The 23,945-nt window shown below is 39.1% G+C and overlaps 1 protein-coding gene and 1 long non-coding RNA gene across 2 annotated transcripts in view; both read left to right on the top strand.

Moving 5' to 3' along the window:
• The first annotated feature begins 2,241 nt into the window (after positions 1–2,241).
• Positions 2,242–5,447, top strand: LOC148411272 (uncharacterized). The gene is made up of 3 exons (XM_088435921.1): positions 2,242–3,100; positions 4,760–4,921; positions 5,002–5,447. The coding sequence occupies exons 1-2, from the start codon at positions 2,510–2,512 to the stop codon at positions 4,892–4,894; spliced, it is 726 nt and encodes a 241-aa protein (XP_088292047.1). The 5' UTR covers positions 2,242–2,509; the 3' UTR covers positions 4,895–4,921; positions 5,002–5,447.
• Positions 5,448–12,982: 7,535 nt separating this feature from the next.
• LOC148411271 (uncharacterized) overlaps positions 12,983–23,945 on the top strand; it is a 65,014-nt gene continuing 54,051 nt past the window's right edge. Inside the window, exon 1 of the long non-coding RNA XR_015867993.1 lies at positions 12,983–13,057. This is a non-coding gene — a long non-coding RNA (uncharacterized LOC148411271). The remainder of the gene's footprint in view (positions 13,058–23,945) is intronic.

Below are 23,945 nucleotides of genomic sequence, written 5' to 3'. Positions count from 1 at the left end.
TCAAAGACTTCAGGAATGCTATTAAGTTGGTGTATTATGCGTTCTTTCCAAGGAGGTGGAAGTGGTGAATTTCTGAAGTCATATTTCAGTAGGGGTGGTGTGTCTGCGGGTTGGGCAGGACTGATGCTTTGTACCTTGGAGAATACACTGTGTACAGGGCTCACTGCTGCAACCACTGTTCTTGCCGGGATGGTGATGACATGTATAATTGTTTGTGAAATTCATAGAAAATCACCAATGTTCTTCTCTCTTGCAAGCTATTTGCAGAACAGGCCTGCGGCCTAGTCATGTGATCTCTGGGGGCTACCTGGTGCCTGCGGGCCCCACGTTGGTGACCTCTGCTCTCGCTTGACCCATTACGGTAATGATAAGAATATGGCCGATATAAAAATGCACATCTATGCATCAAAACTTGGCTTATGTGGCTGACAGATCAATCTTCCTCATTCCTGAGGGAAAAGATGCAGATTGGATTATCCTGAAATGTTCGCATCGGGGGAGGTTAAAAGTGTGTATATGCAATGCTTATTCAAAATAAAGTGGGCACCCCCGTACACCCTCTACTACACCACTGAGTGCACGTCTACCCAAATACTGTATCACGAGATTATACCTTCAATCAATTTTGATATAAAAACAATTTATATACACCCATGAGCATGTAAAGAACTCAAATATACATTGTAAAATGCAAAATATACATCAATATGAATAATAATTTAAACAGTGAAATTTGAACTATTATGCCTACATTTACAACTCACACAAGATTAGGGATATTTGACTTTGCGGTGAAATGTGACAGAATGAACTTTGAAATTTACAGTCATTCTAGCTTAATGTAATCATCCTTAAAACTTTGTTCAATATTTTGGTACATTTGGGACACTGCCCTCACGCAGAACCATGAATTGACCAATACATTTTCTTTGCTCAATTAGAATTTGTAATTTTGCTCTTCATCATATTTTTCTCTTCATCATATTTTTCTCATTGAGACCAAGTGTTATGTCCCAGTCTAGGGGCCTAGGACACAACATGGGTAATGGGCCCCGCCTTCCCCAACTCCCAAGCAGCCAGCCGATAAACCAGATGTTTGGAAAACAAAAGATATATTTATTTATAAGACAAAAGGGTTACTGAAAGATAGGAGCAATTAACTCAGGGTGAACCAAGGCCAAAACAACAAACAAAACAATCTGTCTTTGCAATAACCAAACTAACCTAACAAACAAAACAACCAAAAGACAATAGGCTGACCTCCGTAGCTCCTAAAACAGGAGGAAAGAAAAATGCACAACAAAAACGGCGGTTCACCCCTACTGCTCGGATTTCCACAAAATATCAGTACAAGTGCATGGCTGGTTGGGAGCAAAGGAGGACAAGGAAGTTGTCTGCCATCTCAGCTCAATATATAGCAGGTGTGCGACCTGCCAATCAGCAGCAGCCAATCATGGGCCTTCCTGGAGCCGACCAATCCTTGCACTGCTGGGGCACACCTAAAAAAAGATGCCAGGAAACACAGGGAAAAAGAAACAAAGCAGGCCGGTATCGGAGAGCAAGACCCCTGAGTGAACCCACCCGTAACACCAAGAAAGACCAAGAGACCAAGAAAGTGCCGGACAAATGACCAAAATATATTTTGCCATTTTGACGCTTCAAACAATATGTTCTCTCTCTGAGCTTGGAGTCTCGGTCATCAACCGATTGCAAACAAAACAGAACGCCATAAAAGTGGATTTTTTTTTTTTTTATCTACTGGTTAATTCCTTAACCAAACACCTGTTGTGCATTCTTATGTTCGACAACAGCAAGTTGTGCAAGAATAACCGAAACCTTGAACAGCTGCAAACACTCAAGTTACACTTCATTTGTAAAAAGTTAGATGTAATTTTGGGTTCAATTTCACTTTAAAGCTAAATCTTAATTTTTTGTTGTTGTTGTTAATTATGTATTTCATATTAGAGGTATGTTAACGATAATAATTACCAATATGTCAAAAAAAAAGTGACACGCTGGATACAATACAATACGTACAATACTGATACAAGGGGCTTTGATTGTGAAGCAGCGAAACCAACGAGCATAATTTGTAACTAAAGCCATTGGTTTTCGGCTGCAGAATTTGTTCTTCACATGAATAAAAGCGGATCGTTTCTAGTAAAATTGACAGTCCTTTGTTGTGATGCAACCATATTCCCCGTGGGGGCGCTCTCGGGCTCTTCTCTATTAAGCGGAGAAGAAGTGAAACCATAACAATAACAGTGCTAGCAGCAAGGGAACTTGACGCTTTGAGATAATCCAATTTCAAACGTAAGGGAATGACAGTTGCGTTTTGCAAGTAATGTAATACAAATGATCGCGCAGCTTTAAGAATGTAGCCGTAGTGTTGCTTCTCAGCACGACCTATATATAGATGCGCGGGTGATAGGTTAGCCTGTTGGAACTCTGTCGTACTCGTCTTTTTCTTTTTGTTGAATGCCACTGGTCTCCAGCCTCGTTTGCAAACATGGAGAGCTTGTACAAGCGCAAAATGTTCGCTTCGATGCGCAAAACCAAGACAGACCTATCCAAGAAGAGGCAAATTGGTCTGCCTGCCTCCATCCTGGACGACAGTGACGAGGGCTCTTTCTCCTCCTCCTCGTCGTCGTCCGCTTCCCCGTCTGACTTCCACAGCTCCCCGGAGGAGGAGGACACCGACCAGGAGGAGTGTGAACAGAGTGATTCCGGAGCTACATCCAGCGACGACAGCCGCTCCGTGACGCGCAGAAAGCGCTCGTTTCTCGGAGGCGATGAAACGTCCTCGTCTTCAAGCACGGCGAAGGAGCGCGAGGAAGATGATGATGATGATGATGACGACGACAATGATGATAATGATGGGGGAAAGAAGGACGTTGCGAGTCAGCCGAAGAGGATGGTGCAGCCCAGGAAGAGGTGCAGGGTTCAACGACAGGATGATTCGGACTCGGACCGTGCAGATGAGAAGCGGAGAGAGGAGGAGGAGAAGGCGAAGAGGAGACAGAGACATAATAAGCTGCTGGCGCTGTCGCGCAGAATGAAGGCCCGCATTCCGAACAGGAGGAGGAGCCGCGTTAAACAGGTATAAGACCTGTGGAACGTCCTTACATACTGTGGTGTCCCAAAAACCTTGTCGCCTTGACTGTTTTGGAACTATTGTACTGTATATCAACCCATAATATACTGCCCAAACTAAATTTATTTTGAAGCAGAAAATCCGAAGGCCAAACGCGGTCCTTGTTAAAAATCCCACCGGCCCACAACTTCTGCTATGAAATTATTGTGACCTGTCAGCAGCACGGACTTAATAAGTTATTTTAACTTTTCAGAAATATGTTCCAAGCACACTCTGCCTGCCCGAACAGCACACCACTGTAGGTCATGGTATGTGTCAGTGACCGTGACTTTTTGACTCTTTCCAGTCCATTTCTAAAATGGAGACTGTAGCATAAGAAACGGAATTTGACGGAGTGCACCAACACTTCCAAGACAAGTAACCCCCCCCCCCCCCAAAAAAAAAAAATACGATGTAATTTACCAACTGGCTGAATTGGGCAAAAAGTTATGCAGTAAATTTTGAGGCTTTTAAGGCTTGTAACTGAGATTGAACACTGTAAAAATTAAAGCACCTGGGAGTTGAATGGTGGACCCCTTGACTGTGTTGCGTGACCAATTCTGGCCCTCGTTTCAAAAGGTTTGGACACCGTTGCTTTAAAGTGAAATGTGTACATAAAAAAAGTTAAATAGTGGGATAAAATGCCAAAGTGAAGACAATTAGGCACACTTGAACAATTAATAGTAACTAAGTATTTTTCTGTATCTGAATTTAGAAGTGGGTAAGCATCTTTTTTGGTGGGTTAGGGTTATCTCAAATGAGGGCAGCCTATGATTTTTTTTTCATCGTCCCCCCCATCAACAGGGATGCACTTTACATTATTACTGACTCAATGGTAGCACAATAAAATGATACCAAGGATAGTATCACACTTTACGGCATTATTCTTAATTCCTTTTTTTTTTCTGAAATTCGATTCTTTTGTAAGTTTGTTCACATTTCCAAATAAATGTGAACTGACCAGTGTTTGAATGCTGAATTTTCCCACGTGCGCATGGAGGTGTCTACGGAACTACCTGGCCATGTTGAAATGGCTGCCATAGAATATTATCAGTCTGTTAAATTCAAGGCGTAAATTAAAAAGGAGAAAGATTAGTTTTTTTTGTCATGGCATTTTGTGCAGTGCCAGCAACTCTCCACTCACTGAGCAAGAGCGAGAAAGACAGAGACAAAATACACCTGACACTCCATTGAGTTGGGTTTGCCTCGTTCGTCACCATTAGTTTTTTTCCTACCTGCTTTGCACCATTTTGAGTGCAGAATTGTGACGTTTGTCACTTGTTATGTGCCGAAAGAATGTGACCTGGCTGTTCAGACTGATGTTGCATGGTAAAGATCGGATATATATTGGATTTTGGACCACATACCCAAGTGGCCTGGGTTGCGTTTGATAACATTGGAACTGTGTCGTTTACACTGCCATTAAAAGATCAGCTATAGGTTAGATAGGGGCAAAAAAGCCGCAATTGTGTCACTTCAGAATGCAGTATGAACCTAGCCAGGACACTAGTTTTTCTAAAAAAAAACAAACCTACAGACAGTTATTTTACAAGGAAAAAGGTCCTTAAGATGAATGTGTGTGTGTGTGTATATACACACACACACACACAATTTTTCTCCCCCCAGGTTCAGGAAGAATCAAAAGAAGTGGATGATGGGGCTCATAAGGATGGAGGAGATGATGGCAAAGCTTCAGGTAGAGATGGAGCCAAGAAAAAAGAAGAGGAAGAGCAAAAAGAGGAAGAGGCAGAGAAGGACTAGCTTCAGTCATGCAGTAAAGGATACAAGGTATGGAATTATAATGCGAAAATATTTCTTCTTTTTTATTCCAATGGCACTCTTTATAGTGTTTATGTCATTTTGTGCAGCACGAGTAAAACAGGCCACAAGTCAAGCGGAGGTTTTCTCAATGACAGATTTGTTGCCATTGAGACTAGCATTGGAAATAAATAGCAGTAAGGATCACAGAGCTTGGGGACATCCTTACACACCTGGCATGGATCATCGTACAAATAGCGATGGAGCCTGCAATGGGACTGCAAGAGCATGGGTGTGTTGATTCCTTTTAGATCAGGCCTGTCCAACCTTTAACCTTCTACGGGAGAGGTTTGCTATAACATTTAACCCTTTAACCGGTTTATGTCAACATGCCAAATTTGGATTCTGTAAATGAAGAAAAGTCTCTGCTCCTTTGACGTGATTTGAAAGACTAAAAAGGGTCCTTGTGCCCATGACAGTGGAAATATCAATATCATGAGACTTCATATTGCCTTCACTGCAAATCTTCAAGTACATACTTTTGTCTTAGATAAAATATACCATTTTCTTCTCCAACAACTATTTTTTTTAAACAATAGTGTTGTTTTGTTATTCAGCCACAAATGGAGAAATTATTATTTGGTGTTTCTACTGCTATCCACCACCCTAGACTCCCAGAACTTGCAAACTAAGATTGCATTTCAAGTTTGTGAGCATTTTAGTTTGGCAATATTATTACCAAATATTTTCTTCAGAATGTAAATTAAAACTTTTTTTAGAGTACGAGATGCAGGTTTCAAAAGCTGCTATGATATAAACCTCATCATATTAGCTTTATTGAAATTATTCCCTTGCACTAAAATTGTTCATGGATTATGAATGCGTCATAGGCTACCCTAAGATTTGATTGGATTTTATATCTTCGTGACCTAATTACATCACATTAAGAAATCAGCACCTGCCACTGGATCTGATCTCCTTGCTGTGTTTGAGGATTTCAAGGAAGTGAACGCCTCTCCATAACGACCCATCCGTATGAATGCGACTGTATTAGGCTTAGGTGAAAACTAAGACAATATGAGTGTATCCATGATATGAAAGAAGTCAATCACAGAGCTTCTCTGTAATTACATTTTTGTGTGATTGTATTAAATGAGTGAACCTATAGTATCATAGGAATCTTGAGAACACTACTTGGACACATTTTTTGTCTTTCCTTATTTCAGTCTGTGTTTAAAAAAAAAAAAAAAAAGACCTGCAATATAGATCTGTTTTTCCACAGGCATATAATTCATAATTTTACATTTGACTTGCTTTCTTGCAGAGTTGTAAAGGGGCGGCTTGTTTTTTTTTAAATTTATTTGCTTTGTTTTGTTTTTTTACGTTTCTACTCGAACTGAAACAATCTGTATATATATATATATATATATATATATATATATATATATATATATATATATATATATATATATATATATATATATATATGTATATATGTATATATATATATATATGTATATATATATATATATATATATATATGTATATATATATATATATATATATATATATATATATAATTCTTTAATAAATATATTCCCTTAACACAGTAGTTATTTGACCACAAATGCTTTTGACTGTGAGACCAAAAGACCAACTGATTATGCTGTCATTGAAACTGACAGTAATTCCTGTTGAGGATAACTTTTGAATATTAATAGTCTTGTTCAAATAAAATTTAAAAAAAAAACATCTGGTCCCATGTGCACTTTGTTGTAGACAACCAACTGTGATTAAAAAATAAAAACATGGAATGTATTTATATATGTATTTATGTATTATTTTGTTCATGTCAAAAATCCTTGTTTTTTTTTTATTTAACATTTTTATTTGGATTCACTGCAGTTTCTCTTCTTGCCCCTATTTTCATTTATGCAAATGTATTTGCTTGACGAGAGAGAACTAATTCTGACTCAAATATTAAAAAATGGCATTTTTTTAACATGACATTTGTTTGAACTTGCTTTTTTTTTTGCATTGTGTATATGTGTCAAGTCACATTTTGATTTTTCAGTGCAATGTCAAAAATACTTTTTTCCAGGTAAACTAGACTAAACATTTTTGTTGGATTATCATCGTCAACCTATTTGAGTCCCAAAATTCTGATGCCTTGAGTGTCATATGTACTGTACTATCAGTGCTGTGTCTATGCTTTTTGAGTGTGTTTGTGGTGGCTTTTCTTCTGTATAAATCTTAATACAAAACTTGCCTGCTTTCTAAAAACAGCTTCATCATTAATAAAATATCTGGTTTATAACCAAAAGCTCTCTCAATATTAATCAAAAGCACTCTCAATATTTTCAGTATCAGTCAAAGTTTCAAAAATATTTTTTTTTACATTGTTTTACATCATGTTTATGCAATAGTGTTTTAACAGGAGTGGTACTAAGTGCTACATCGTTTATATAAAAGCATTCATATATAAAAAGAGAAAATCACCTTTTGCACGGGCTGTTTGGTCCCTGTACAGTATGTCTGTTCATTTCTTTTATGGACAGATTTTCTAGGCGCAGCTGAAGCATTGAGGGGGTCTGGTTTGGGAGCCTCAGCACTGCATCTCTGCTTTTTGCAGATGATGTGGTGCTGTTGCCTTCTTCAGGCCGTGACCCCAACTCTCAACTGGAGCAGTTCGCAGCCGAGTGTGAAGCAGCTGGGATGAATATCAGCACCTCCAAATCTGAGACCATGGTCCTCAGTCGGAAAAGTGTGGAATGCCCTCTACGGGTCGAGGATGAGGTCCTGCCCCGAGTGGAGGAATTCAAGTATCTTGGAGTCTTGTTCACGAGTGAGGGTAGGGTGGAACGGGAGATTGACAGGTGAAGCGGTGCGGCATCTGCTGTAATGCGGACTCTGCACCAGTCTGTCGTGGTGAAAAAAGAGCTGTGCCAAAAGGCGAAGCTCCCTATTTACAGGCCGATCTACATTCTTGCACTCACCTATGGTCATGAGTTGTGGGTTGTGACCGAAGATACCCAGATACAAGCGGCGGAAAATGAGTTTCCTCCACAGGGTGTCTGGGCTCTCCCTTAGAAATATGGTGAGAAGCTCGGTCATCCAGGAGGGGCTCAGCGTTGAGCTGCTGCTCCTACGTCTGGTTAGGATGCCCGCCTGGACGCCTCCCTGGTGAGGTGTGTTGGGCATGTCCAACAGGAAGAAGCTCTGGCGACGACCCAGGACATGCTGGAGGGACTATGTCTCTCGGCTGAACTGGGAGCGTCTGGAGATCCTTCCAGAGGAGCTAGACGAAGTGGCCGGGGAGAATTAAGTCTGGGCTTCCTTGCTCAAGCTGCTGCCCCCGTGATCCGATCACACAAAAAGAAAGATGAAAAATAATTTCATTGGTTTTTAGTAAATATTTTAATTTTTCAAATATATCCCATGTCCATAAACAGTATGTTTTCACAATAACCTCACCTGGAGTAGTTAGGGCATTACTCGTATGACCTGGTCATATGACCATAAAGAAAGAGAAAAAATCATGTCATTGATTTTTAGTGAATACTTTCTGTTAAAATGCATAGAATATCCATATAAAGTGTTTTTTTCACAATAAGGTCACCTGTAGTAGTTAGGGCATTAACATTATGACCTACTACAGGAAAAAGAAAGATAAAAAAGTCGTTTTGTTGATTTTTAATTTTATTTTTTATTACATTTTTAATTAATAAATACATACTATTATGTCCATATAAAGTATTTTTTTCGCAATAAACTAGTAGGTAAGGCATTACAAATATGACACACTACAGCAAAAAGACAGATAAAAACAGGAATGATCTACTGCAGAAAAAGAATGTTAATGAACATTCACATGGACACTAGTTTCATGGAAAGCTGTAATTTTCTTTAAGTATATTTATTGATTTTTAGGGACTATATTTCATGACTAAATTTATAATTGTGTGAAGGTGTAACCTTCACACATGTTATTGTGCTCAGCCGTTTTCTTTATTGTGTGAAGGTGTAACCTTCACATATATGTTATTGTGCTCGGCCATTTTCTTTATTATTGTGTGAAGGTGTAATCTTCACACATATGTTATTGTGCTCGGCCATTTTCTTTATTATTATTGTGTGAAGGTGTAACCTTCACACATATGTTATTGTGCTCGGCCATTTTCTTTATTATTATTATTGTGTGAAGGTGCAACCTTCACACGTTATTGTGCTCGGCCATTTTCTTTATTGTGTGAAGGTGAAACCTTCACACATGTTATTGTGCTCGGCCATTTTCTTTATTATTATTATTATTGTGTGAAGGTGGAACCTTCACACATGTTAGTCTACCGCTTTATTATTTTGTGAAGGTGAAACCTTCACACTTATGTTATTCTTCACCTTTATTATTATTATTATTATTATTATTATTGTGTGAAGGTGAAACCTTCACACTTATGTTACTCTTCACCTTTATTGTGTGAAACCTTCACACTTATGCTATTCTTCACCTTTATTATTGTGTGAAGGTGTAACCTTCACACTTATGTTATTCTTCACCTTTATTATTGTGTGAAGGTGAAACCTTCACATTTATGTTTTTCTTCACCTTTATTATTATTAAAACGGAGAGGATCATAAAACGTGGAGTTCAGGTTTGACTATGATGTCTCCAGCTAGTTCCTTTTCGAGTGGCAAAATATGGATGGATATGCTCCGGTTAGAGAACATGGACAGTTGCTCCATTCAGCACATTTATTAACTGTGGTCTGCAATAATACAGACAAAGAACAAAGGTTAACATACATACATACAGTACATACACCATTCAATCCACTACTTAACAAGCAGCATAACATTCTTAACTTCTAAACTCACTGTTTTCAGCTCTAACCAATCACAAATAAATGCTTCCTCATATGAACGAAACGCTATTAGCATAATTCGCATGCTAGCCGAATACAACAATTTAAGCGCAGTAAAGGACGTCACACACAAGCATACACCTGCTCTATAACACACAACTAATGTCCAAATTGAACATAAAAAGAAAATAAACTCACCTTTCATCACATACACACAATCACAAATGTGCTAGAATGTGCGTTATGAGCAACTTTATCAAGTTATGTCACGGACTGAACAGTGTCGCGGACAAGGAAAAAAAGGAAAACTACCGTGGGTCATTCACGTTGGACTAGTGTTGCGTTCACGGAATGCTCACAGCATGGGAAACTACAACATCACATGCAAACAGCACATCGAACGAAAGTACAAACATATAAACAATGTGGGCTTTCTAACAATTATTATTATTATTGTGTGAAGGTGAAACCTTCACACATGTTATTCTTCACCTTTGTTGTGTGAAGGTGAAACCTTCACAATTATGTTTTTCTCCATCTTTATTATTATTATTGTGTGAAGGTGAAACCATCACACTTATGTTTTTCTTCACCTTTATTATTGTGTGAAGGTGAAACCTTCACACTTATGTTTTTCTCCAACTTTATTATTGTGTGAAGGTGAAACCTTCACACTTATGTTTTTCTCCACCTTTATTATTATTATTGTGTGAAGGTGAAACCTTCACACTTATGTTTTTCTCCACCTTTATTATTGTGTGAAGGTGAAACCTTCACACTTATGTTTTTCTCCACCTTTATTATTGTGTGAAGATGAAACCTTCACACTTATGTTTTTCTCCACCTTTATTGTGTGAAGGTGAAACCTTCACACTTTTGTTTTTCTCCACCTTTATTATTATTATTGTGTGAAGGTGAAACCTTCACACTTATGTTTTTCTCCACCTTTATTATTATTATTGTGTGAAGGTGAAACCTTCACACTTATGTTTTTCTCCACCTTTATTGTGTGAAGGTGAAACCTTCACACTTACGTTTTTCTCCACCTTTATTGTGTGAAGGTGAAACCTTCACACTTATGTTTTTCTCCACCTTTATTATTGTGTGAAGGTGAAACCTTCACACTTATGTTTTTCTCCACCTTTATTGTGTGAAGGTGAAACCTTCACACTTATGTTTTTCTCCACCTTTATTATTGTGTGAAGGTTTCACACTTATGTTTTTCTCCACCTTTATTATTATTGTGTGAAGGTGAAACCTTCACACTTATGTTTTTCTCCACCTTTATTATTATTATTGTGTGAAGGTGAAACCTTCACACTTATGTTTTTCTCCACCTTTATTATTGTGTGAAGGTGAAACCTTCACACTTATGTTTTTCTCCACCTTTATTGTGTGAAGGTGAAACCTTCACACTTATGTTTTTCTCCACCTTTATTGTGTGAAGGTGAAACCTTCACACTTATGTTTTTCTCCACCTTTATTGTGTGAAGGTGAAACCTTCACACTTATGTTTTTCTCCACCTTTATTATTGTGTGAAGGTGAAACCTTCACACTTATGTTTTTCTCCACCTTTATTGTGTGAAGGTGAAACCTTCACACTTATGTTTTTCTCCACCTTTATTATTATTATTTTTATTTTTTTTATTCCGACCGTTTTTTTCAGTTTCTCAGTTTTTCAACTTTGTCGGATTCATAATTTTTCACAGATTCACTTCATTCTCCAGTTCAACTTTTTCAGTTTTTCATTCATCTTCACATTCCACAGTTCAACTTTTATTCAGTTTTTCAACTTTGTATTCATATTTCTTCACAGATTCACACCATTCAATCGTTCCACGTAATTCCACTTTTCACCTCCCAAACCTTCAACGGTTTCACCTTCACACGCAATTTCTTCAGAAATTGCACATTTTCTAGTTATTATTATTTTTATTTTTTTTATTCCGACCGTTTTTTAGGTACGTTTCAACTCATTCCCAGTTCATCCAATTCATGCCGTTCAAACTTCATATCATTCTACATATTCATGTTTAGTGCGGGTCTATTTTTCAAGTTTCAACTTTTCATCGTTTTCCTACAATTTAAGTTTTTGTACCGTAAAAATGGCCTAATGTTAAGTGAATGGGCTGGTCTTCGTGCTTTATTTTTAAACTTTAACGTTTTCGACATTTCCTATGTCTCCGTGGCGCATGGGATTTGTGTACCGCATTCGCACTTCATGTTGTGGGTTCAATCCCAGGCTGCGTCATTTTTTAGTTGTGTGAGTCTTTTTTAGTTAGTGCGGGTCTATTTTTCAAGTTTCAACTTTTCATCGTTTTCCTACAATTTAAGTTTTTGTACCGTAAAAACGGCCTAATGTTAAGTGATTGGAGCGTTCTTCCTACTTCCTTTTAAAGCGTTCACGGTTTCGTCATTTCCCGTGGCTCAGACGTTCTGTTGACGTATATCTACTACATGTTCGTGCGTTCGATCCCCCCTGTGTCTTTTCACACATTCAGTGTTTTTTTTCAGTTAATTCAGTATTTTTTTTTTTGGTTTCAACTCCTTCCCAGTTCATCCAATTCATGCCGTTCGAACTTCATATCATTCCACATATTCACGTGAAGTGCTTTTTTATTTTTCAAGGTTCAACTATTCATCGTTTTCCTACAATTTACGTTTTTTATACTATTCATATTTAAAGAATTTAGCCTTTTCAAACTGTTCTTACTTTCATTTCATCTTTTCATTCCACAGTTGAACTTTTTTCAGTTTTTGAACTTTGTATTATTCGTAGTTCTTCATAGATTCACGTTCAAAAATACTTCATTCCCTATATTTCAAGCTTTCCCAGTGTGGTCTTACACTGCCCCCCAGTGGCCCAGTGGTAGAGTTGTCATCTTCAACATGTCCGTGTCCCGGTTCGGGCAAATCGCGTTTCACGTTTACAGTTCAACTTTCAGCTACAATTCAAGTTTTTGTACCGTAAAAATTGTCTAATGTTAAGTGAATGGTGTTGTTAAGAAGTTTCTGATTATACTTAACGATTTCGTGTTTGAATCGTTCTGTTATTACTATTTACGTCTGGACATGTTCTCCTGTGGTCATGTGATCTTCCTAGCAACCGCCTAGCAACTAATCACAAGTTGTGTTTCATTCCTGCACTACCAATCAGGACTCTGTTTACACTATCATAGGTTGTTTTGCTCTTTCACCGGTAGTCGGCAGGTATCGTTGTAACGGACAGTCATTTTTTCTGCTTTCAATCATTCTGTGGATTATCTCATTCCTTTCATTATTATTCCGTGCGTCCATGAGAATGTAAGTACAGTTTGAATATGTTGTCCGTTCGTGGTTTTGGATACATGTTTACGTTTGCACTGCTTCACTTTGTCCATTAATGTCTAAGTTGTTATTGCACCTAAGTTTGGTATAATTGCTAAAGGCAAATATACCGTACTTTTCATACTTCACTTTTAGTATTCACGTTAAAGTTTCATCCACAAAATGTGCATGTTTGTCGCATGTTTGCCGTGTGTGCCAATGTGATCCTTACGCCGTAGTGACGTCACCGCCCACTCAAATCTATTCGGCTCCATTAACCCTTTCCTACCTAACGCACATTTTGGAACGATTGGGTTGAATTCATTCTTCCTATCATTGTACGGTATGTTTGCCTGTGTTGTTTATGTTATTCTAAGCTAATATAGAGTCATGTGAGCATATGATGTAACATATTGTACAATGTTAGTTATGTTAGTTATCAATGTTTAGTGAATGTTCTCTGCTCTCCTTTGCAGAGACCACACACCCACAATCAAACATAGAACACACACAGAACACACAAACACAGAAACACACACACACACCAACCCAGATAAATAAATAGAACATTATATACAAATAAAGAGTGGCATGAGAGTGTGCATCGTCTTTATGTTCTGGCCGGACAACCTGATAAGATTGAGGATCCTCTGAATCAGTCAAGTACAGTCCTTTCAAGGAGGTCACAAGTTTGGACGCTACTCCGACACCTCCATTACAGGTGTGATTCAAAAACATGCAGGATACAAGCCCTCGAGGACTGGAGTTTGACACCTATAGTTTAGTTACACAAAGTAATCCATTTCCCATGTTGCCATGGGGCGGCCATCTTAGACCACTGAAGACTCCAACTCCAATCTGCCCTCATGGGCGGCCATCTTGGACATTTTATTAGACGTCTCATTACCTCTCACTAGTGCTTCCACCTAGTACAGCATCTGGCTTGGTTAACTCAGCTTGATTCATACGTTTTAGTTTTTTTCAGTTTTTCAACTCTGTATTATTCACATTTCTTCACTGTTTCACATCAATCCACAATCCACCTCATTCAATCCACCTCATTCAAATGATGAGCTCATTAACAGGAGTTTAAAACTCCAGTCCTCGAGGGCTGATATCCTGCATGTTTTTGAATCACATCATTCACTTAACATTAGGCCTAATGTCACAGATTCACACTATTCCAGTTCAACTTTTCTCAGTTTTTCAACTTTGTAGGATTCATAATTTTTCACAGATTCACATCATTCTCCAGTTCAACTTTTTCAGTTTTTCATTCATCTTCAAATTCCACAGTTCAGCTTTTTTACAGTTTTTCAACTTTGTATTCATATTTCTTCACAGATTCACACCATTCAATCGTTCCACATCATTCCACTTTTCAACTCCCAAACCTTCAACGGTTTCACCTTCACACGCAATTTCTTCAGAAATTGCACTTTTTCTAGTTATTATTATTATTCCGCCCTGTTTTTCGGCACATTTCAACTCATTCCCAGTTTATTTAATTCAACTTGTTCCATTTTCATGCTATTCCACTTATTCAGGAATGAGGGGCTTCCATTTTTCACATTCCAAATATTCACAGTTTTCCCAGAATTCCTGGTTTTCCACCCCAAAAATTTCCATTGACTTACATTGGGTCATTTTTCATTTCATTATTACAGCTTTCCCTTTTCATATTTTCAATATTTAACTCATTCATCTCGTCTTAGGGATCCTTCCCATCATTCCAGTAATTAATACATTTCAATATTTTCCCATAATTCAACATTTTTCCATCTTTAAATATTCATAATTCATTTCCAATGGGAGGGCTTCCCATTCATTCCCAATGGGAGATTGAACAATTCACATTTTGAGCTTTCCTTTTTCATATTCATAACAATTAATTCATTCATTCTGCCTTATGGCTCATTCCAATCATTCCTATAGTTTATAAATATTCATATTTTCCCATAATTCCATATTTTTCACCTATAACAATTCATAATTCGTTCTCAATGGCAGATTTAACATTTCTTATGTGAAGCTTCTCCACTTCACATTCACATCATTCAGTTAATACATTTCAAACTCAACATTACTCATTCATACCTTCCAGTAATTCATAACTATTTTAATAATTTTACCCATAATTCCTCATTCCCATTTTCCTCACCACCGTTCCAACTTTAATCGATTCCCGCCATTCCATTGGTCTATCCATTTTTCTCTTCGCATGATTAAAATATTACCCACAATTCCACTTTTTCAGTTTTTCCTTTATATCTTTGCCATTTTTCATCCGATTTTTACCGTTCCAACTTTACTTGATTCCCCCAATTCCAGCCATTCCATTGGTTTATCCATTTTACTCTTCCCATGATTCAAAAATTACCCACAATTCCACTTTTTCAGTTTTTCCCTTGTATCTTTGCCATTCTTCATCCGATTCCTAAAGTTCCAACTTTAATCAATTCCCCCAATGCCCCCCATCCATTTTTACCCACCATCCTGGGCACATCTGGTGGGCACATCTTTGCCATTCTTCATCCGCCATTCTTCAATCGCGTTTCAACATCGCGTTTCCCGTTTACAGTTGTTTTTTCTCTTCTGCTTTTACTTCGGATCATCCACACTTTTTTATGATTCAAACATTCGTTTTTGTTTTCAGTTTTCAACTTTGTGTTTTTCATAGTTCTTCACATTAACATTATTCCACAGTTCAACTTTCAGCTACAATTCAAGTTTTTCTACCGTAAAAATGGCCTGATGTTAAGTGAATGGTGTGATTCAAAAACATGCAGGATACAAGCCCTCGAATGACTGGAGTTTGACACCTATAGTTTAGTTACACAAAGTACTCCATTTCCCATGATGCCATCGGGCGGCCATCTTAGACCACCGAAGACTCCAACTCCCATCTGCCCTCATGGGTGGCCATCTTGGATATTTTCTTCGACGTCTCATTACCTCTCACTACTGCTTCCACCTAGTACAGCATCTGGCTTGGTGAACTCAGCTTGATTCATACATTCAGTTTTTTTCAGTTTTTCAAACTTTGTATTATTCAAATTTCAAGCAGTAAAAAAACTGAAAAAGTTTGATTAGGGATCATTTTTAAACTTCTGTTAATGAGCTAATCATTTGAATGAGGTGGATTGTGGATTGATGTGAAACAGTGAAGAATTGTGAATAATACAAAGTTGAAAAACTTTGTATTTTCTCTTCTGCTTTTACTTCGGATCATCCACACTGTTTTATGATTCAAACATTCGTTTTTTTTTTTCAGTTTCTCAGTTTTTCAACTTTGTAGGATTCATAATTTTTCACAGATTCACATCATTCTACAGTTCAACTTTTTTCAGTTTTTCATTCATCTTCAAATTCCACAGTTCAACTTTTTTTCAGTTTTTCAACTTTGTATTCATATTTCTTCACAGATTCACACATTCAATCGTTCCACATCATTTCACTTTTCAACTCCCAAACCTTCAACGGTTTCACCTTCACACGCAATTTCTTCAGGAATTGCACATTTTCTAGTTAAACGAGCGGTCCATCGGACTTTAAACGAGCGGTCCATCGGACCTTAAACGAACGGTCCATCGGACCTTAAACGGCTGGTCCATTGGACCTTAACCGTACGGTCAATTGGACTTTGAACAAACAGCCTGACTTAAAAAAGAGAAAGTTTAACATCCGGTGCACAGTTACTGATCATTTCTGTGATGTATGAGTGTGGAATGAATGTGGAGTGGTTGTCCTGAGTGACGGGAAATCTAAAACTGGTGAAACGGTCGTGAGTACAAACACCTGGAGGTATCCGCCTTTCGAGGTAGAAGCTCGGTATCCGACACGACACCAGGCACGTAGCATTTCTCCCGTGACGAAGGAAACATATTTAATCATGAGAACAAAAAAAAAATAAGTCCTCCGAGGCCGCAACTCGGCCCAAGGAGGCAAAATGGGAAAAGGAATGTTGTTGTTTTGTGGATGAATTGAAGGAAAAAGTACGTCGGGCAGAGATAGATAGCAAAGAAAGTACTAAGTATGTGGAAAAACGGAAATTCCAATACGGTTTTTCAGGAGACGTGGAAGATTGTGGTGGATAGGAGAAAGTGTTGCGGAAGTTGTAATTGAAGGACAGGCAAAGGATTGAAAACAGTGATGATTAACAGTGGTTTAAATGCAAGGCTTTAGTTGATAGAGCCAAACCGAAACGAGTATGGAAGGTGGCTGAGAAAAAAAGGAAAGCAGATGATGATTTGACCGCAGCCACTAACCTGTCGGCAACTAACACAGCCAGACAGTAAACCCAAATTAACGGTGGAAAACAGACACCAACAATTCGTACCTGAGTTTACCACCATGTTCTTAAACCCCGACACCTGAGGTTTTCAGAGGCGGAGTTGACAACCAGGCAAGACCGTGGCCACGGCAGTAAGACCCTTTTCGGGACTGGGTCTCAGCTCCACATCTGAGTACTGAGGGTTGACATGAAGCCAAAGGAGTGATGCCATTTGAGAAGTTGTGTGAAAAACATGTGTCTTGTACGTGCTTAACAAAGTCCGCATATACGTTGTAAACTGCATGTTGTGTGATGTGGATCTGCGTGTGTATCTGTCAGTTTGCTGGTGTGTAACTATTGGTGTGTTACATGTTTGTATGTTAGATTGTTAGAAATAAACAATGATATTTGTTGAAATTTGGCTAAAATACATTGTTAGATCGGCCTTGATCTAGTCTGCATGGTTAAAAGTCAAAATGACAAATTTGAGATGGTTTCAAACCTGAGGTTTGTGGGCAGAAACTGGTCCATTCACAGGGTTAATTCTCAGCACACAGGTGAAATGAGAAATATGGAAAAATATATTATGGGATCAGTTGAGACTAAATTAAGAATTAGGATGTTTTCAAATGCTAGATTAACTGGCAATGAATAATTAATGGTTGATACACAAAATACACAAAGTTGTTGTGTTATATGTGAGGCTATGCCAGGGGTGGATAGCCAGATGACGTTGAATTATAAATGTTGTTTTTTCATAGCTTAATAACATGTTGGCATGTTGTCGTCTGATAGCCAGCTTTGGAGACTGTGGTATGAAAATGAGAAGTGATTGTGAGTGTAAGCCTGTGAAGCTTGCTCTGTTGAAATTTTCACACAGTTTGCTGCATGTGTTGCTGTTATTGTTGTTGTCACAGTTGTGAGAATTGTCGTTTTTGCTAAAGTTGATTTTGTTGTTGTTGCTTTTGTTGTTCTTCAAAGTGGAAAATATTTTAAATTGGCAAATTGATAGAGACCACTGAATTTGTTAGAACAAAGCTGAAGAAAAATTTCAAATAGCAAAATCGATAAAAGAGAAAAAGTTGAATCTGGAAATAGCAGCAGCCACTAAATGACCTGTAGAGAAAATAAAACAGCCAAGTAGACACCAAACAAAGCTGCTTGCGAGAATTGCAGATAACGGGACAAACAGAGGCGCGGAGAGCAGGGGTGGCAATCAGAGGCCTCTGCCTCCCTTTTTGACCGCGACTGCAACCTTTTGTTTTTGTAATTTATCCTCCACTTTCTGAAAACAGGAATGCGACCCTTCTCTACCAACCACACCTGTATAGAAAATTGCATAGATACGTGATAGAGAGTTGTTTTTCATGATCCAAGTAGCAAACCCTGCATGTTAAGACAAACGGAGGCAGAAAGGGCAGAATTATTTTTGTATACTGGCCCTGCTCAAAAAAACAAGTACGCAAAAGCGGAAGAAAGCCTGGCACCTTACAAAATATGAATCTAAAAGGTAGAAGATTGATGCCTTATATGTAATAATTGTTTGGAGAGATTAGCATGATAGGATCAGATCTTACAGTAAAATAGATTCAACTGTGCAAAAGGAGGATGAACCAGTTGATATGTTAATTGTTTGATATAGTATAGTTTGCAAGAGTTTTCTAAAAACAAATCACATTATGGTAGATAATGGATAAACAGGCTGAAAATATTGACAGCAGCTGAAAAAATGCAAGGCTAAAGGAACTATACTACAAACAAAAATGTAGATGTGAGTGACCTCCAACACTCAGAGATTAGATAAATCGACTACTCAGCTGAGAGTGGAGTAGAAGAAGAAAAGTAGAAGAATGTAGGGGAGAAAACAGACATTCTGGTGTGATGGAGAAGAGGAAGTGCATTGTGTTGGAAACAGGAATTGTGGTAGCGGAAAAGAAGGATGTAAGAGAGAGTTGAAAGACAAAATTGAATGCATTAGAATGTTGGCGTTGTGGCAAGAAAGATTTTCGGCAAGTGGAAACAAATGGAAGAAGGTTGGCAGAACTAATGAGATAAGGATGGCAGAAATTTTTACTGACAGACAAAAGGAGGCCATTGCAAAAGCCCAAAAACACAGACTAAAAGACAAATGATGTCATTTTTGAGGCTGAATAATTATTGTAACATATGGATTCCAAAAATTGTTTTGAATTGACTAGGCCACTGTTTGATCTCAGTTATGAAAAAAGCTGACGAGGCATTTTACAGTGTGAAATTGGAATTGGTTTAATTCATCCGTATTGACACTACCAGATTACAGCAAACCATTTGAGCAAAGAGTGACCGCTAAACAGGGATTCATGACTTCAGTTTTGTTGCAGAAGCATGACGGGAAACTGAGGCCAGTCAAATTTTACTCTGAGGAATTGGATGCAGTTGCTGGGCCAACCCCTGAAGGCGTTCAGGTGGTGCTGGCCGCAGCATTGGCAGTGGAGGCTTCAGTGGAGGTTGTGTTGTTTCACCCCCTCACGTTGAGGGTTCCCTATGTATTTGTTTTGTTGCTGGAAACCCCCCCCCCCCCCCCCCTCCCAAAATGACACTCTTATCGCCTGCATGACATTTATATTGCACCGCGTTACTTGTATCACAGGGACACATTATAATTGTTAGATGTGGAGCATCAAACCCAGCGACACCTTTGCCCACACCTGTAGACGGCACCCCACACGACTGTGGAAGCCACGCCCAAATTTCCACCAAACCAAGACCTGACCTGAATGACACCCCTCTCCCGACTGGAGAAGTTGTGTTTTTTCTTGACGGTTCAGCTAGCAAAGGGGAAGACGGCCGCAAAAGGGTGGGATATGTAGTAAATTTTGTTTTGAGGAACATTAAAATCGACATGTTAATTGCAAGCAGATGAATTGGCCGCGCTAATCAAAGCGTGTGAAATTTTTGAAAGCAAAGATGTTACAATATGGACAGACAGCGTGTATGGCATGTGTTTTATCATCTTTGGGCTAACTGCGGCTTCCAAACCATAACAAGAAAAGAAATGACCAAATTACAACAGGAAACCGATTAGGCAAACAAAGCAGCCAAAGAAACAGTCATAGGTGTGCCCACAGTTGCCAAAGCACAAGACAGCCGCGTTGAAACACTACATGATGAACAAGACACACAGACCATCTTGATATCAAGGAAAACATCAGCTCCTAAACTGTAGCAGCAAAAATGGCTAAATAAAGGAGCATAACAAGATGTTGAAGAAAAAAGTAGATTGGCGGTTAGAAAACCATGATTACTAAAATTTTCATTTGAATGAGCAGCAAAGTTGACACATGAGCTTGGCCATGTGTCAACAGGGGGGAATATGTATGATCAGTTGTATATGGATTCACCTTTTATACTCAAAATGTTTGTGGTTTTGGAAATGTTGTGATATCTGTTTTTGCAATAATGCGCAAGTTTATTTGTGACCACATAGAGGCAAATTTCTAGAACCACCCGAAGCATTTCATATGATATATATGGATGAGAGTAATTAGAAGTGACAATTGATTACATTTTGTGAAAAAAGCTGTTACAAAAGTTAGAGAACTGTTGAATATCAGGAGGGCTTGTTGAAAGAACGAATGGTACAGTCAAGGCCATACGCATAAAAACAATGCAAGTGATAAAGAGACAGCGACCAGATTGCATTCTTATTGTGGCCACAGAAATGAGATTTGTTCCGCTGAAGAAAAAACTTTATCACCATTTGAAATAGTAAATGGAGGATCATATGGACTAGCAGACTTAACCCATGACCAGCCACCTAGTGGATGTTCTTTTCCAGTTCACATGAAAAGACTGTTTGGCACAAGGGAGATGCATAAGCACAATGACTGGCCAGTGTGTTCTATCCTACAGAAAACCCGGGTCCAGATCGGAGACCATGTGTTCCTCAAGGTGCTGACGACCTCGTTGGGACAGTGAATGCTGGGATGGCCCGTTCCAGATGATCGCAGCGACACCAACTGCGGTGAAAGTTGAAGGACGCGACGGGTGGATCCACCAGTCGCAGTGCAAGATCCTTCGACCCCCTGCTGACGGGCCTAGCGACGCCAGTCCCTCGAAGTGAGGATCAGCACCCCCGAGTGCACGGACGGTGCACCAACGAAAGACCACAGTGGGAGAAAGGGTTTTTGTGGTAAACACACCCCTCTCAGGAGAATGGCCTGTCCGCCAGCACTCCTCCGAGCAGCATGCTGCTTGATGCTGGGCGGCGCTCTTGTGTCCGGACGACCAACAACGCCCACCTCAGACAGACAGCGTTTGCCCACCAGCGTCATGGGCAACCTCCAGCTCCAGACGGACATCACGGGAACAGCGATAAACGCTACGTTTGTTTCAGTGTTGAGAACTCCACCCATTGGTCCAAATGCAACACTGACAAACCACCAGTCCCAAACACCAGACAAACTTCCGTCTATTTTTGATGCGATTGGCAAATTGCAAATTGATTGACAAAGCAAATGCAGCGGGTTCGCATTTGCCATATTTGGTGCTCTATTTCCAGTGACTGTGTACAAACACACCGATTTTTTTCAATGATGTCAATCATAAAGTATACTCGTCGACTGATATAACGGACGCACCTTATAAATATACCTTATAACGCACACAGCTTCACAACTACATGCTACTTCACTTATGACTATTCAAAACAGACAGGCACTCGACATGACTGGCTAAAAAAGGGTGGCGTGTGCAAGCTTTTGCCATCAGGTGAATGTTGCGCATTTATTCCTTCACACACTTTGTCTAATGGCTCGTTGTCTGAGACACTGACACTGCTCAGGGAGTGCAGACTGAGGACTCTTAAGTATGGAGGGAGTTGAAGCTCAACCCCTTCCTGCAGTGGTTGCAGGACTTCTTAGGCAAATGGAAGGGCGTGGCTGTAGCCATTGCTTCTGTCATCATCTGCATTCTCTGCATAACTTGCGGTGTGCCCTTGTGTAAGATCTGTGCCACCAAAATCATGGATGCTGTTGGGGTTAGCAGCGCAAGTGACCGTGACCATGACTGACTATCAACCTATTGACTCTGACGACGATTCAACAACTGTCTGAACCATTCAAGATGCACCTACGGAAAAGATTTTAGACATAGGATGTTGATATGGTTTGTGATGTGTATATACATGTATTGGACCAAAAGGAGCTTTAGCTTTTGCTTTTTCTATTTTTCCTTGTAACAAGCTCTTGCTTGGGAAGGGTTTCTACCTTTTCCCACTGGGTTTTTGGGTAGTTTTCTTCCCACTCAAGCAATAGCTTTCGACATCGTTTGATGTGTTTTAATAATGATAATCAGGGGGGATATGTGAAGGGAATCATATATTAGGTTGTTATCATTATGTGCTTATTTCATTGTTACCCATTTATGCAATCCTAGTTCATCTTGACCCTGTCCTTAGATAGAGCTGTTGACGCACGAAAGTGTGAGCCGGGACCTTGGCCCAGCTGCCGGTGGCGCCCGGCTGGCTCTTTTGTTGTGTCTTGTAATCTGCTATGCTTTTGCTCAATAAAAGCCAGGGGGGGGACGGCTGGGCAGTGAAATTAGCGTTGGAAGACCCACGAGTTCATTTGCCCAAGCTTTTTTCCCTATGCCCGGCATAGAAAAGTCAATCTTGGCTGGTCTGAGTTACTCTTTTTGCTGTTTAAGCAGCTAGGCTTGTCCTAGTCTTCTTTTCTGAGATTTCTCTGACAGATACCTCCTTTTGTGTTCAACCTATACTAGTCGTTCCAACTTAAGGTGCTTCCCATAATTGGTAAGTCTGCTTAGAACACCCATGCATGAAAAATTTTCAATTTTTTTCTCCATTGTTTTACCCATAATTCCTTATTTCATTGTTCTCACCAACATTTTGTAATCATCTATCTTCGCCATTCTTCATCTGATTCTGACCATTCAAACTTTAATCGATCCCGACAATTCATTGGGTGTCTCAATTTTCCTCTTCCCATGATTCCAAATTTTCCCACAATTCCACATTTTGGAATCGTTGGAATCATAACGAACCAATTCATTTTCAATTAGGTCATTCTTTGTGTGTGCGTTCAGCCTTTGTGGAAGACTATTTAGCTACACAAAGTACTCCATTTCCCATGAGGTCGTCAGGCGTCCATCTCAGATACTTGACTACATAAACTGAGACTCCATTTACCAACAACCATCAGAGGCAGCCATCTTGGATATCTGATTAGACGTCTCAAGAGCGCTCAGCCCCACTTCTACCCAGGATGGCAGCCATCTTGGTTAACTCAGAACAATAAAAACGACTCTCTCCAAATGTTGAACATCCAAACTATTAAATATAATCTCCCAAAGTTCAGAATTTGAACATTTATAGTACTTTTTTCTTTTTACTTCTATACTATACTTCATATTTGAAACTTGTTTCTTCATTATATTTTCTAATAATTACCATACCTTTATATTAAGGGATTAATTTAATTTGATTTTGGACAGCATTTTTTTTGCCCCCCCCCCCCCCCCCTTCTCTCTCTCCTCTCTCTCTCACTCTTTCCAATTTTCAATTTTTTAGAGCGAAATTGCATCATCAAGACCTTGAATGACTGGCAACTAGTG

Source organism: Hippichthys cyanospilos, chromosome 15, assembly GCF_059441005.1.
Source record: "Hippichthys cyanospilos isolate Australia breed blue-spotted pipefish chromosome 15, RoL_Hcya_1.0, whole genome shotgun sequence".
Lineage (NCBI taxonomy): Eukaryota > Metazoa > Chordata > Actinopteri > Syngnathiformes > Syngnathidae > Hippichthys > Hippichthys cyanospilos.
Note: the sequence above shows the minus strand (reverse complement) of the source record. Positions and strands in the feature narration are given on the sequence as shown.

Coding starts and splice junctions, on each gene's coding strand:
- LOC148411272 (XM_088435921.1), top strand. CDS start 2,510: ATGGAGAGCTTGTACAAGCGCAAAATGTTCGCTTCGATGCGCAAAACC. Junction 3,101..4,759: donor GGAGGAGCCGCGTTAAACAG/GTATAAGACCTG, acceptor TTCTCCCCCCAG/GTTCAGGAAGAATCAAAAGA.